At 40.1% G+C, this 13,240-nt stretch overlaps 1 protein-coding gene across 1 annotated transcript in view; it reads left to right on the top strand.

Moving 5' to 3' along the window:
• Positions 1-497: 497 nt before the first annotated feature.
• LOC107299450 (GRB2-related adaptor protein 2-like) overlaps positions 498-13,240 on the top strand; it is a gene marked incomplete at its 3' end in the record, with an annotated part of 14,589 nt that continues 1,846 nt past the window's right edge. The window contains exons 1-3 of the mRNA XM_015828807.1: positions 498-575; positions 5,647-5,738; positions 9,006-9,125. Of these exons, the coding sequence (XP_015684293.1) occupies positions 498-575; positions 5,647-5,738; positions 9,006-9,125 (290 nt within the window). The remainder of the gene's footprint in view (positions 576-5,646; positions 5,739-9,005; positions 9,126-13,240) is intronic.

The following is a 13,240-nucleotide window of genomic DNA, read 5'->3' on the forward strand; positions in this document are numbered from 1 at the left end:
TATATAAAAAGATATAGATTGAATCTGTTGTTAATTACACTTAAGAATGTGTCTATGTTAACTGATGCTGGTTGCAGCACAGGCAGCACTTCAGTGAAACCAGATAACTGGAATGTTTCTATGGCTGATACCATAAATCAGTGGGCCTCAACCCCCCAGGCCTTAAGCCATTTGGAACCGGGCCGCGGAAATGGTGAGTGAGTGCGCACCACATTCCCATTTGTATGAGCAGCAGGCACATGTTCCCCCCACTCGCACAAATGGAGCTGTGCACATGCTTGCCCACCACTCATGCAGAACCATTCCCTCTCCCCCCCCAGCCAGTCCGCAAAGCCGGAGAAGTTGTGGAACTCTAACGTAAATGACAATATAATTGCCTTACAAATTCAACCAAAGATTCCTGAACATTATATTAATAATAAAGATTATCATTGATCAAACTAGAGAAAATATAAATAATATTATGTATCTTCTACTTCACTATAACAGGAGATACCATGGAAGCCATTGCAAAATTTGACTTTAAAGCATCAGGAGAGGATGAGCTAAGTTTTCAGGCACAAGATGTTCTGAAGGTATGTATCAATCAACACTTCTTCACAGACATTTCCAGAGCATCACCTTTTCTATTCCCCAAATCCTCAAAAGCAGTTTGAAGCTAACTAATAATTATCTTCACTGCCAGTGAACTCAAAGTGCTGAAACACTATCATTGTGCACTCCAGATGACCACTAAGATAGCACAAACAGTGACATTCGGCGGCCCTACACCCATATTAATAATTAAGTATTAATTGTCTGGTAATTCCCCCAAAACAGTGAACACAGGCAACATGGAAAGCTGCAATTCCATCAAGTGAATATCCCCTGGCTACCTTTAAAAAATCAGCGACAATGACAGTTTAATGCTGAATTCTGTATGGAAGAGGAAGAAGCTGGTTTGAAATGAAAAGTCAAGCAGCAGGTTTCTGCCAACAGACAAGTTATATGCCCAAAATACTAAACAGCTTCAGCATTTCCAGTGGGAAAGGAGATTCTGAAGCGAACCAGAAATAAATTGGCTCAGCTGCCAAACAAAGATGTCCTAGGTCACATAGATGCAAAACTGATTTTGGAGCAATGCAAAGACCAATGCTTTTTTTGTAAGAAAAAAGGAGCCGGGACTCAACCCCCCCCCCCAACCAGGCCATTCCTTGATTGGCAACCTTTCACTCCCACCATGCTAAGGTGGATGGGATGGACAGGGTAGGCCCGGTCCCCCTCCGCCATTTTGGAGCCAGGGGGAGTGACCGTGAATGGCTCCACTGCCACTGTGTGCTGCTGGAGGGGCTTTCTTTAAGCTTCGCCCCACAGATCACCTGCCCTGGTGCAGCCGCCGCCTCCTTGTCCTCCGCCAACTCTCCCGTGGCTTGCGCCGTGATCAGGCGGCACAAGACTCCTCTGCCGCCTCCCTCCACCAGTCCTTTGTCATCTGTCTCACGGAGAACGGAGAACACAGCAGCTCTGCGCAAGGATGCAAAGCAGAGAACAGCACTTGCTTGCTGCCCTGCATTGCCCCACGTCTCCCTTCTCCCTTCTTGAAATGGCAGCCCTGTTTCCTGCCGCTTCTCCTCCCGGCAGAGCTCCCCCCTCTTCCCAAAAGCATTTCTTTGCTAACCTGCTTTCCAGCTCTGGCATGTTTCTCTTCTGCTTCAGGGAAAGGGAGTTTGTGGGACTAAAAAAAGTTCAGTCAGACCTTCCAACTCCTTGTGAGATTTTTTTTTTTTTTTTGCAAGAAGTTGGAAGGTCTGACTGAAGTATTTTTAGTTCTATGACAAAAAAAAAACCAGCCCTGGCAAAGACTATGTATGGAAGTGTCTCCTATGAAGATATAATATATTTGTTCTGTTAATCAGTGACACACATCCTAAACTAGAACTGATTCCCAAAGGATTATCTCTAGCCAGTTTTTTTCACACTGGGTTCCACAAGAAGTTGGTGGGGTTGTATGAAACACTAAAAACTGAAACCCAAAAGTTCATTCACAGCAAATTTTCAGGGGTTCAGATGGTTTTTTAAAAAAACTAACATTGTCTAGAAAAATATTAAATTAAAAATACTATTTTACAGAGTGCAGAATTGCTTTCAAAAGGCAAAAGGAGCCCAGCTTTAATATAGATATTAACAAAGCAGGAAGGATGAGGCCCACTGACAGGAGGAAACCTATATCTCCACATGAACCTGTTCTCAAAAAGATATTATCTGAAGACTGTCCTCTTTACCTCAGAGCATATTTATTTCTCTGGAGATGTAATTCCAATTATACAAGTACTCATATGAGTTTTTAGTATTGCTTAGATTTCAGCATTTGTCTACTGCAGCGGTTCTCAACCTATGGGTCGCGACCCCATTTGGGGTCGATCGACCATTTCACAGGGGTCGCCAAGCAAGGCTGTCCGCCATATTTTTTTCCCCTTTTCCGGCGGGTGCCTTACCTCCCTTGAGCTGGGACAGCTGGTGGTCGGCCTGCTCCATCTCTGCCGCTTGCCAGCTACACCTCGGCCGGCGCAGGGGGCGGAACCACGCATGCGCGGCGCTCCCGAGCAGGGAAAGTCCTCGACTTATGACCGGTTGGGTAGTCCTCGACTTACGACCGGTTTAGTCCTCGACTTACGACCAGTTTAGTCCTTGACTTACGACCAGTTGGGGTCGTGGCATTAAAAAGGTTGAGAACCACTGGTCTACTGGAAGAAAAAAAAATGTAATCAATTAGGCGTAAAGGAATTTTGAGACCAGCAGCTTGTTATGCAATTTTGCACTACGTTTTGGAAATCTGACTTCGGATAAAATTATTAACATTTACAGAAATATTAATTTATGGTTTCAGAGATGAGTAAGAGCAGCATTCTCTTCAGATTTCTCTGAAGTAGAAGTTATCATTATTTTGCTAACTTAACAGACTTCACACATTTAACCGAAGACACTTAAAATGATATCTAATTAGGAAAGGACATAACATTCAGTGAGTGTGAATAGATAATGCTAAACACTACAATTCAGCACAGATATTGGCTTGCTTAAGCATATTTGTTGTTAAAATCCATGAGTAATGAAACGGTGTGTGGACCCACCTCATGAATTTAGAACCTGTGCCTCATGCAACAATATGAACATTTATTCTCAATTACATATGAATGTGTTGTCATATGTAAGCTTGCATGTGCATTGTTCTATATACTTTTTCCTCTGTTCTCTACTTAAACTAAAGGATTGTTACTATTACGGTTAACCTTCAATTCAATTATTATCTTACTGTTTGTCGATAAGACACTTGTTACTATTGGTGCTATTTTTCTTATGTCACAGTTGTTCTATTTCTTTTTCCAGCTCTTTGTATTTTGTAATTTACTCCAGTTCTTTGTCTTTTATTCTGTTCTCTCCAAGTACTGCCATGTCCATTATCCAGACATTTTGTCTTTCTTATCAATAATTGTTAAGTCTGGAATGTTATGTGGCAAGTGTCTATTTGTTTGAATTCTAAAGTCCCAGAGTAATTTAGTTTTTTTATTTTCTATTACTTAGTTTATTTTGTAGTCCATCAGTTCTTGCTTGCAGGCAAATGGTATTTTTTGCAGATATTTCATTGTACCATTGTTGCTACTTTGTCATACCATTGCTTGTAGTCAGTCCGTGTGATCTTCTTGCAGCAGCTAACTAGGTAGTCCTTTGTTATTATTATGATTCACTGCACAGTCAACCAGGTGTTTAGAGTGGATTTGATATTTCTATCCATCTATTAAGTCCTTCCCAAGGATGTGAAATAGGCAGATGTTCTATTTATTTGTTCGTTTGTTTTCTATGCCTCCTGAATTGATGCCGTCAACTCTACTATAGATTCAGTACAATGCTTCATAAATTTAGTTCTTTTAAACATATTTTCAACCTCTTCTTTCACTGCTTTCTAAAATTATTTTACCAACTCCACAATCTCAATCCAGGCTACCATAATCTTCCCAAACTATTTTATTTATTTTTTTATATTTCCTATTTCTAAACCACCCAAATTTCCATTTGGTTTCCCTGTTTCTTTTTACTTTTGATTATGAAAGGGTTATTTCCTCATACAAGCAAGGAAGAATTATAAATTATATTAGTTATAAATTGTAAGATTTATGGGATGATTTCATTTCTATCTATTATTTGCAGCCATTTACCGAGATAAATCTTAAGGGAAGCAGAGTCACTTCATTGACCCACCGTCTCTCTCTAACACTGAACATCTTTAAGTGGAGCAATGCAGTATCTCAGAAGCCACTGTCATGTTAGGCAGCTGCCATGGGCATATTGAAAGAAAAGAAACACTTTGGATGGAAATTTTATTTATTTATATTCCACCTTTATTATTTTTATAAATAACTCAAGGTGGCGAATATACCTAATACTCCTTCCGCCTCCTGGGGGCATGACGGCTCAGTGGCAGTGGCGTAGTGTGGGTTGTCAGCACCTGGGGCAAGGCACCCCCCCCCTCCACAGTGGGCGGCGTCGGCGACCCGGCGGCTCGGATCGGATTCGCACAGCCAGCACTGCAGAGAGAGTGAGTGAGCCAGGCAGGGGCAGAGAGCTGCGAGTGCGAGCGCGCCCCCCCAGATGTTGCGCCCGGTGCGGCCGGCCCCCCCTGCACCCCCCACGCTACACCTCTGCTCAGTGGTTAAAGTTGTTCAGCGGTTAAAGATCCTAGGCTTGTTTGAAACTCAAGCGCGGCACAATGGGGTGAACTCCCATTACTTGCCACATCTGCTGCCCACCTAGCAGTTCGAAAGCATGCAAATGTAAGCAGATAAATAGGTACCACTTCGGTGGGAAGATAATAGCGTTCCATGCACCTCAGCATATAGTCATGCTGGTCACATAACCATGGAAATGTCTTCAGACAACGGTCCCTTGGCTAAGAAAGGGAGAAGAGCACAGCCGCCTAGAGTTAGACATGACTGGATAGGAGAAAACTTTACCTTTACTTTTACCTTCCTCCTCTTGTTTTCCTTCATAACAACAACCCTGTGAGGTGGGTTGGGCTGAGAAGAGAATGACTGGCTTCTAGCCTGGTACCTTAATCACTAGAACAAACTGGCTCTCAAATAAATTTTATATAGGATTTATTCTTTATAAAGTAATTAACCAAAGCACCAAAGTAGGGAAGAAATCCAGACCCTCAATACAGCTTCTAATGTTTTTTTCTTGTTATGCTTACATAGATGTTTAGGTCAGGCCTCTTTTTTTTTCCTTTTGACTTTTTGAGGTGCTGAGGCACACTCTGCAGCTGAAATTCTGTGCAATCAGGGTTTTTTTTTTCTTAAAGGAAAGTATTTCCATGTAGACTTTCTTCCCACAGATGTCCATGCCTAATAAATGAAAGTCAGGAACGATCAGTTTCTCTCAACAGTTAGTTTGGCACACCTGCTATGCTAGTTCATTTCTTCTGAGGTAAGAGAACACAGTTATTTTCAAGAAAAAAAAATGGCTGAAGCTTGTTTCAGATCTCTGGAGGAAAACTGATAAGAGTTGATAGCAGGAAACATAGCAAAGGAGTTAAGGAGGCATAAAATCTTCAAAATGTAGGCTAGCACAAGACTCACATAAAGTAATTACAGTTTTCCATCTGATTTACAGATCTTAAGCTCTCAGGAAAATTGGTACAGAGCTGAGTTGAAGAATTATGAGGGATATGTCCCAAAGAATTATATTGATTTTCAGATTCCTGGGTAAGTATACAATTTCTACATTTATGTCCATGTTTTATAATATTGAGTTCTGTGTACCCATTAAAAAAATAATTTAATGAATGGGTAAAAAAAAAGAAAGTGGCAAATTTCTGGAAAAAAATTGTTTTTCCATTTTTACTTATCTTCCCTTTCCTGTTCAGAAATATTCACAATTCTGAATATTTTTCTAATGGCTTTTCAGCAACTTTCATACACATACAAACACACACATGCATAAGTATTCAGAAAGCTAGAAGAGATTAATATTATCCTGCCATATCAAATTATACAATCCTATTTGCCAAAGTATGTCCAAAATATAAACCGTTCCAAGTAGATGCTGTAATATTTTAAGGGTAGCCAAAAAAAGTTGCACATCTATATAAATAAAAATGTAAATGTTCGTTTGTTCAAATTCTTAAATCTCCGAATGTTCTTCACCGATTGCTTTGAAATTTTGACACAACGTTGCATTTGAATACGCACGTGTTTTTATATACCTATATTATATAGATGTCACACCTGCTTTTTTAAAAAAACAGCGCCATCTGTTGGACGTAAAAGCAACACACACTACGATTTTACCATTCCATTTCAATGTTTCCGATTTACGATCCATTTACGATTTCCCAATTTCCAATTTTACGATCCCATTTCAATGTTTCCGATTGCATTGTTAAATTGAATTTTCATAGATTTCGATTTATTTTCATTTTGATTTAATTATTTCGTGTGACATTGCGTTGGAATTGATGCACAGACAATGGAACAACAAAAAATATTATATACCCACAAGCATTTTGAAATTAAACATATTAGAAACGTGTGTTTTCTCTTTTCTTTCTTTTCCATTTAATCAGACTGAGCCACAGCAACGCGTGGCCAGGTACAGCTAGTATAAGGTATAAATATCAGAATTCCTTCTAAAACTAACTTTAATTTCTGAGCTAATTCCTGTAATTCAAAATAGCTGTAGTATTTGTAAGTTTATACATAGCAAAAAATTAAAGCAAGTGGATAACTTTCAGTAGAATATTAACTAAAGTTGGGAAACTAAATGGAAAAATGTTATGTAAACTCTGATAAAGAGGAAGTGAAATCTGCTGCAAGAAATTACAGCAAAAATGACTATATACAAAAGTACACTTCACTTTTTATATGGAACTGAAATTTGAGTATGTCAGGAGCAATATAAATTGAATAATAGAAAAATAGATTAATAGAGAAGTGTGTGTGGAAAAACAAAAAGAATGCATGGATATCAAATGAATGTCTACACACAAGTCAATGCCCAGTACAAAAGAAGTATGTTGAAGTGACTTCATCACAGAGAAAATAGCAAGACAAATACTGTATAGTGAAAACCTAAATGAATTGAGAGGAAAGAAAAGGGAAGTTTGAAAAAATAGAAATGGAATCAAGTTGATGAATCCTCAAAAAGAAAGCAGCTTTGTATTTCTCATTGTTTTTCTGTGGTCTGCACTACATTACTTATCCAGAAAGGAAATAGCATACAAAGCCAGTCATTATAGCATGAAAACCATGAGTTTAATGGCTGTTTCCCCCCCCCCCCAATTGTTGTGAACCAAGCAACAGTGGCTTGTTAACTATTCTTGTTAAAACAAAAGCTCTACTGTCAATTGAGATGTGGAAATGGTAAAAACAAGGATGGTTTGCAAGAATAAAAAAGTATGAAACAATAATAGTGAATAGTGTTGGTAAAAAGTAGATTTAAGTACAGATGTTTCTTTGCTCGTATCCTGCTTTTTAAATGATTTTGAGTATGACTTTATAGTCACTTCTGTGCGCTGAATAAAGTTCTTATTCTTTCAAAAATTAGCATGATGTATGTCTGCATGTTGTGGGTGTGTCTATATCTAATGTTTTTTATTTCATAGGTACAAATGAACATGAACACTATACTCAAACTTTTTTCTTTTGACCTTCTGCTCTACAGGCACTCTGGGACTACTGTCAAAACAAAACAAAATAAAGCAAGCTAAAATCTACTTCATTTTAAATTTAAAGTTGATCCGTTTTTCCTCTTAGAAGTGCCTGCCCTTTACCGTGTTTCCCCAAAAATAAGACCCGATCTTATATATTTTTTTGCACCAAAAGACGCATTAGGGCTTATTTTTGGGGAAACAGGGCATCAGAATGATCAGCCCAGTTGGGCGTCCCCCCCGGCACGCGCACAAGAGGCAGCGAGTGTGCAGAGGCCAATGGCGTCTGGCAGCAGTCGCAGCCCGCCGGTCCCTTGACACAGTGCAGGTAAGTCCGAGCACAGAGGCAGAAGCAGGGGGGGAGGCAGGTGATCCAAACATGCTGCGTGGCCGCCTGACTCGTGGGAGCTTGCAGGAGACTTGCGCAGTGGCACAGGCAGCAAGCAGAGGCAGAGGCACGGGGGAGGCAGGCAGTCCCAACACGCCGTGAAGCCACCTGCTCCAGCGCAACCACCTGCAAACCGAGAGATGATGGGATGGAGTGTGCGGCGTGTCCAGATTGCCTGCCTCTCCCTGGTGCTTCTGCCTCTGCCTGCTGCCGGTGCTACCACGCAAGCCTCCCGCAAGCCAGATGGCTGCACAGCGCATCCAGATCGCCTGCCTCCCCCCTGCCTCTGTCTCCGTGCTCAGATGTACCTGCACTGCGCAGGCTGCTGCTATTGGACACTAACAGCCCCCGCATGCTTGCCGCCTCTTGTGCTGGCCATGCCCACCCACCCTCGGGCTTATTTTTGGGATAGGGTTTATATTAGGAGCACGCTAAAAATCAGGCTAGGGCTTATTTTTTGGGTGAGACTTATTTTGGGGGAAACACAGTAGTTGATTGCATTAGGATGATTTATGCTTATCAATATGAGCCTCATCAGCTGTTATTATTTATTTAGTTCTCTGCATATAGAACAATGTTTCTTCTAATAACTTGATATATATTCAGAGGAATGGGTATGGCACGTTTCCTTTTTGCATTCTGAATGGCAGAAGCACTTTGAATTTTGACAGGGACTTCCATTATTTTATGCTGGATTGGTAAAAACAAATTAGAAGGGGGTGATGATGATGATGATGATGATGATGATGATGATGATGATGATGATGATGATGATGATGATGATGATGATGATGATGATGATGATGATGATGATGATTGGTTGTTTGAGACCGAGTGTTGAGGCATTTCTTACCCTTCTGTACTTTTAAAATCTGGCTTTCTCTCTCTCAAATTAATTTTCTGTTATAGTCGCTTATGATGTATTGCTTTTGACAGCTGGTTCCAAGAGACAGTATCCCGTCACATGGCTGAGACGATGCTCAGGGATAAAGGAGTTGGTGCTTTCATAGTCCGAGCTAGTCAGAACTCCCCAGGAGATTTCTCTATCTCTGTCAGGTAAGTTTCCTCCTCCCTTTCTCCCATGTGGGAAAGATGGATATTGGGATGTAGAGAGCTTTATTTGATAGATATCTTAAAGCAATGTTTTGTTCTGCGTATGCAACAGCCATTTGTTAATTTCAAGGCGTGTTCTGTATCATTATAACAGCCTCTGGATGGCCCATAACAGTTGTTTTTTCAATCTAGCCCTTAAAATATATTAATATTCCAGTTTGGAAAATGCTGTTTCCAACACTTACCAATATAATCCAATATATTTTAATTGAGCAGTAAGTATTTAGTGTTATGTATTGCTTATTGAAAAGTACCTGTAAATCACTCAATGGAGCTTCCCTTAAGTAAACATATGTAGGATTTTATCAAAAAATTCTAAAAGCAGATACCAAACAGTCCTAAATGAATGAACCTTTATTATCAAAGTACAACATGTATACAATGAGATTGGCTAAGCCTCCCTCCATGTCCCCCCCCCCCACAACTCACAGTGACAACAAACCCACCAACTTATTACATCATGTAAGCTAATTGTACAACGCGCCAGCCTCACGAGTCTATCATAGATAAAGTTATTTCCCATTCAAGAGCCTGACAGTCCATGGATAGAAGCTGTTCTTCAGCCTGTTGGTACGGCTGGCTATACTTCTATATCTCCTACCCGGTGGTAGGAGAGTAAAGAGGTACCAAAACAATTCAAAGCAAACAAATAGAAGCTGCTACAAATATTTTAAAACTAAATCTTTCCATGAATTTACCTGCATTAATCTACTGCAGACAATGTAACATAGAATTCTATTCCATTTGTTATATTAAAAATATATTGTGATTTAACTTTAATTCCTTTATTGGCAGATACCTATTTTCTAATTTGCCAGAGGCACAATGCAATTTTTAGGTAGAGATTAAACACAGATTGAGAAAATTAACATTACATTGCATGTAAAATAATTCACAAGAAACAGTTTGGTGTAATGGTTAAGGTATCAGACTAGAAACTGGGAGACTCTGAATTCTAGTGCTGCCTTATGCATGAAACCATTTTCTCTAGGAGAATACGGGAGACAGTGGGAAACCACTTCTGAAAAACTTTGCCAAGAAAATGGTAGGGACTCATCCAGGCAGTCTCCAGGAGTTGAAAACTGACTTGAAGGCACAAACACAGTAGTAATAATAATAAGATGCCTATGAAAGAGGTCTTTGTTCCCATCTAGTGAGCTTCCAGATTTTTGCAGTCCAAATATAGTAGCCTTGTTAGTTCAAATAGATAGAGCCTGTTGAAACAGATTTCCCTCTCTGTTTTTGAAACCAGTGTGATGGAAAGTATCTATACCTATTTCAGACTGGAACAGCTGAAAATTTGAGAGAATGGAGTTGCTTTACATCAAGCAAATACTGCCCAATAATTCCATATTTAATAGGCACTTGACTGAATTGTGTTTATTGCCTTTCATGGTTGAGGCAGGACTTGAACGCAGTGTCTCCTGCTTTCTGGCCTGGTGCCTTAACCACTAGACCAGGGGTAGGCAACCTTGGCTGGCTCAGGAATTCTGGGAGCTGAAGTCCACGAGTCATAAAAGAGCCAAGGTTGCCTACCCCTGCACTAGACTGTCTAGTCCTCTGCTATGTTTTGTTTGCTATGCAAGTGTCAGTCAAAAAAAATGAATAAAGGAACAACTAAAATGAAGAAGCTATCATCATGGTTTCATAAACCTACGAGATGGAACTTCCAGGATTTCAGGCAGAACATTTTTTCATGAATAAAATTTTAAGTCTTTCAAATGCTTCCTAACACAATCAATGATACTGTGAAGCAATTCTTTTTACTTTCATAACAGACCTTTCTTGTATAAAGATAAAATACACAGAAACAAGGGCATGCTTTCAAGTGTAAAAAGATTATGAGCATTCTACAATGTAATTTATTTCTACTTAATATGATGTTTGAACCTATCCATTCAATCTTAGACCTGTATGAAGCTCAGGCTAGTATAACTTTTTAAAATCATAATTAAAAAAACAAAAGCTTCTTAGCATTATTACAATGTCAAATAATTAAATCCTCATGTGGAACTAGAGGGCTACTATAACCCAGCTGCTAACATCAAGGTGACCACAAAATGGCAACAGAGAAATTATAATTTTTCAGAGTCTAATTCTTTTCTGCCATCTAGTGGTCGTCTAGATTTCTCTAGTCCAAATGTGATAATCTTACCCAAATAACTTGCTATAAATTTAATTAAAGAAAATGGTATGAATAATCAAATCATATATTCACTGTAGGTTTTTTTTTAGACAACATTTTTGGAAGCGGTTTATCATGGCCGCTTCCTAGGGCTGAGAGTGTGACCCGAGGTCACTCAGCTGCCTTTTCTACCTAAGACACTCTAAAATTCAGATCTCCCCAGTCCTAGTGCAGTGTCTTACTTACTACAGCAAAATAAATAAGTGAAGCCCTCATAAAAATAATGAGTATTTCCCTCAAATATAAACAAAAATTATCAAAAAATGCAGGGTTGTGCATCTGCTGGACTCCAACTTTCATTCACAACATCCCTTCCTACTGGACTAGACTGAACAATCAGATCTTGATTGCTGTCCTAAAGCTTAAGAAGACAGGAACAGACCTGATCTTCAAGGCAAACAATTGCAAAGAATGGGGCAGCAGTCTAGAATGACTAGTTTCAAGGCCCCGTAGAGAATAATTTTATAATGATGGGAACTGGAAGATGGGACTCTTTGATTTGATCAGATGGGCAGATGAATATGGGAGGTCGTAGTGCAACAGATGACAGTCCACAACCATTTAGAGATATAAAAATAACTGATGAATCATGCCTAGAAGCCAACCAGCAACCAAGGCAGCTCTTAAAATAGTGGAATTACTCAAGTACTTTAGGATATACCCATAACTGCTCAGACTACTACATTTTGTACTAACTGTAGCTTCTGAATGCTTTTCAGAGGCAACCTTATGTAAAGCTCATTACAATAACACAAGCAGGGAAGTGACTAAGGCATGAGTAAGAACCTAAAGACTGATCACAATTAGAGCAGCTGTGCAAAAGCTGTGCTAGCTACAACTGCTACCTGCTCATCAAGCAGGAGCTATGAGTCCAGGAGAATACCCAAATTGTGAATCTGAGGTAGATTGGTGGTTAAGAAGTGTGAAATATAAATAAATAAAAAAACATCTCCAAGTGGGGAACACAACTCCATTCAAAGTCAAAAATTGTCTTTCCTTGCAATTGTTCAGACTATAAACCCAAAGTTACTCTTTCTTGGAAGGATTCAGTAAAAATCTGTTCCACTCTATCCAAACCAGGAGAGCCTCCAGGAAGTTCAATGCATCTGGCACCAGGGCAAAATATATAGCTGGGTATCATCACTGTGATACCAGACCTCGTGCTAATGGATGATATCCCCAAGTGGTTTTATGTAGATGGTAAAGAGGAATGGAGAGAGTAGAGAGTCATGAGGTGCTGAATAAAATAGTCTTCTGAGCAGATCTTTCCTCCCTACCCCATTCCAACTGAGGGGTTGGCTATCACCTTTAAGATTCTAAATAGCTTAGGCCTCAGTTACCTGAGAAAATGTCTTTTTTGTATATATCCTCATTACTCATTAACCCATCTCCAGAACCAGAACTACCAGCTTCTCTAGTGGTGACTTGAGATCGGACCTTCCCAGTCATCATCCCCAGATTGTGGCACACTCTGCATGCAGAGATCAGGCATTTACCATATTTCCTCGAAAATAAGACCTAACTTGATTTTTGTGGGTGGACCTAATATAAGCCCTACCCCCAAAGTAAGCCCTAGTTTTAGGGCAAGGCGCATGCCTAAAAATCAAGCTGGGGTGGGAGGGTGGAGCTGCCCCACGTGCCCTGCACCTGCTTACCACTGCAACTAGACCTCCCATGCCCTGACACCTGCCTTGCCTCACTGGCCTACTTCTGTGGCCACTTGCTGCCTCTCGCACTCATCACCCCCCGCCTCCATTTCACTGTCAGAGGCTTTCAGGAAATGCCTCTGCAGCTGAAAATGGAGCTCTGTATTTATGCACGTGGTGCCCCCTGGCCTCCATTTTGCCATCAGAGGCTTCATGAAAGGCCTCTG

Source organism: Protobothrops mucrosquamatus, unplaced genomic scaffold (genome assembly GCF_001527695.2).
Source record: "Protobothrops mucrosquamatus isolate PMUCROS unplaced genomic scaffold, P.Mucros_1.0 scaffold4941, whole genome shotgun sequence".
Lineage (NCBI taxonomy): Eukaryota > Metazoa > Chordata > Lepidosauria > Squamata > Viperidae > Protobothrops > Protobothrops mucrosquamatus.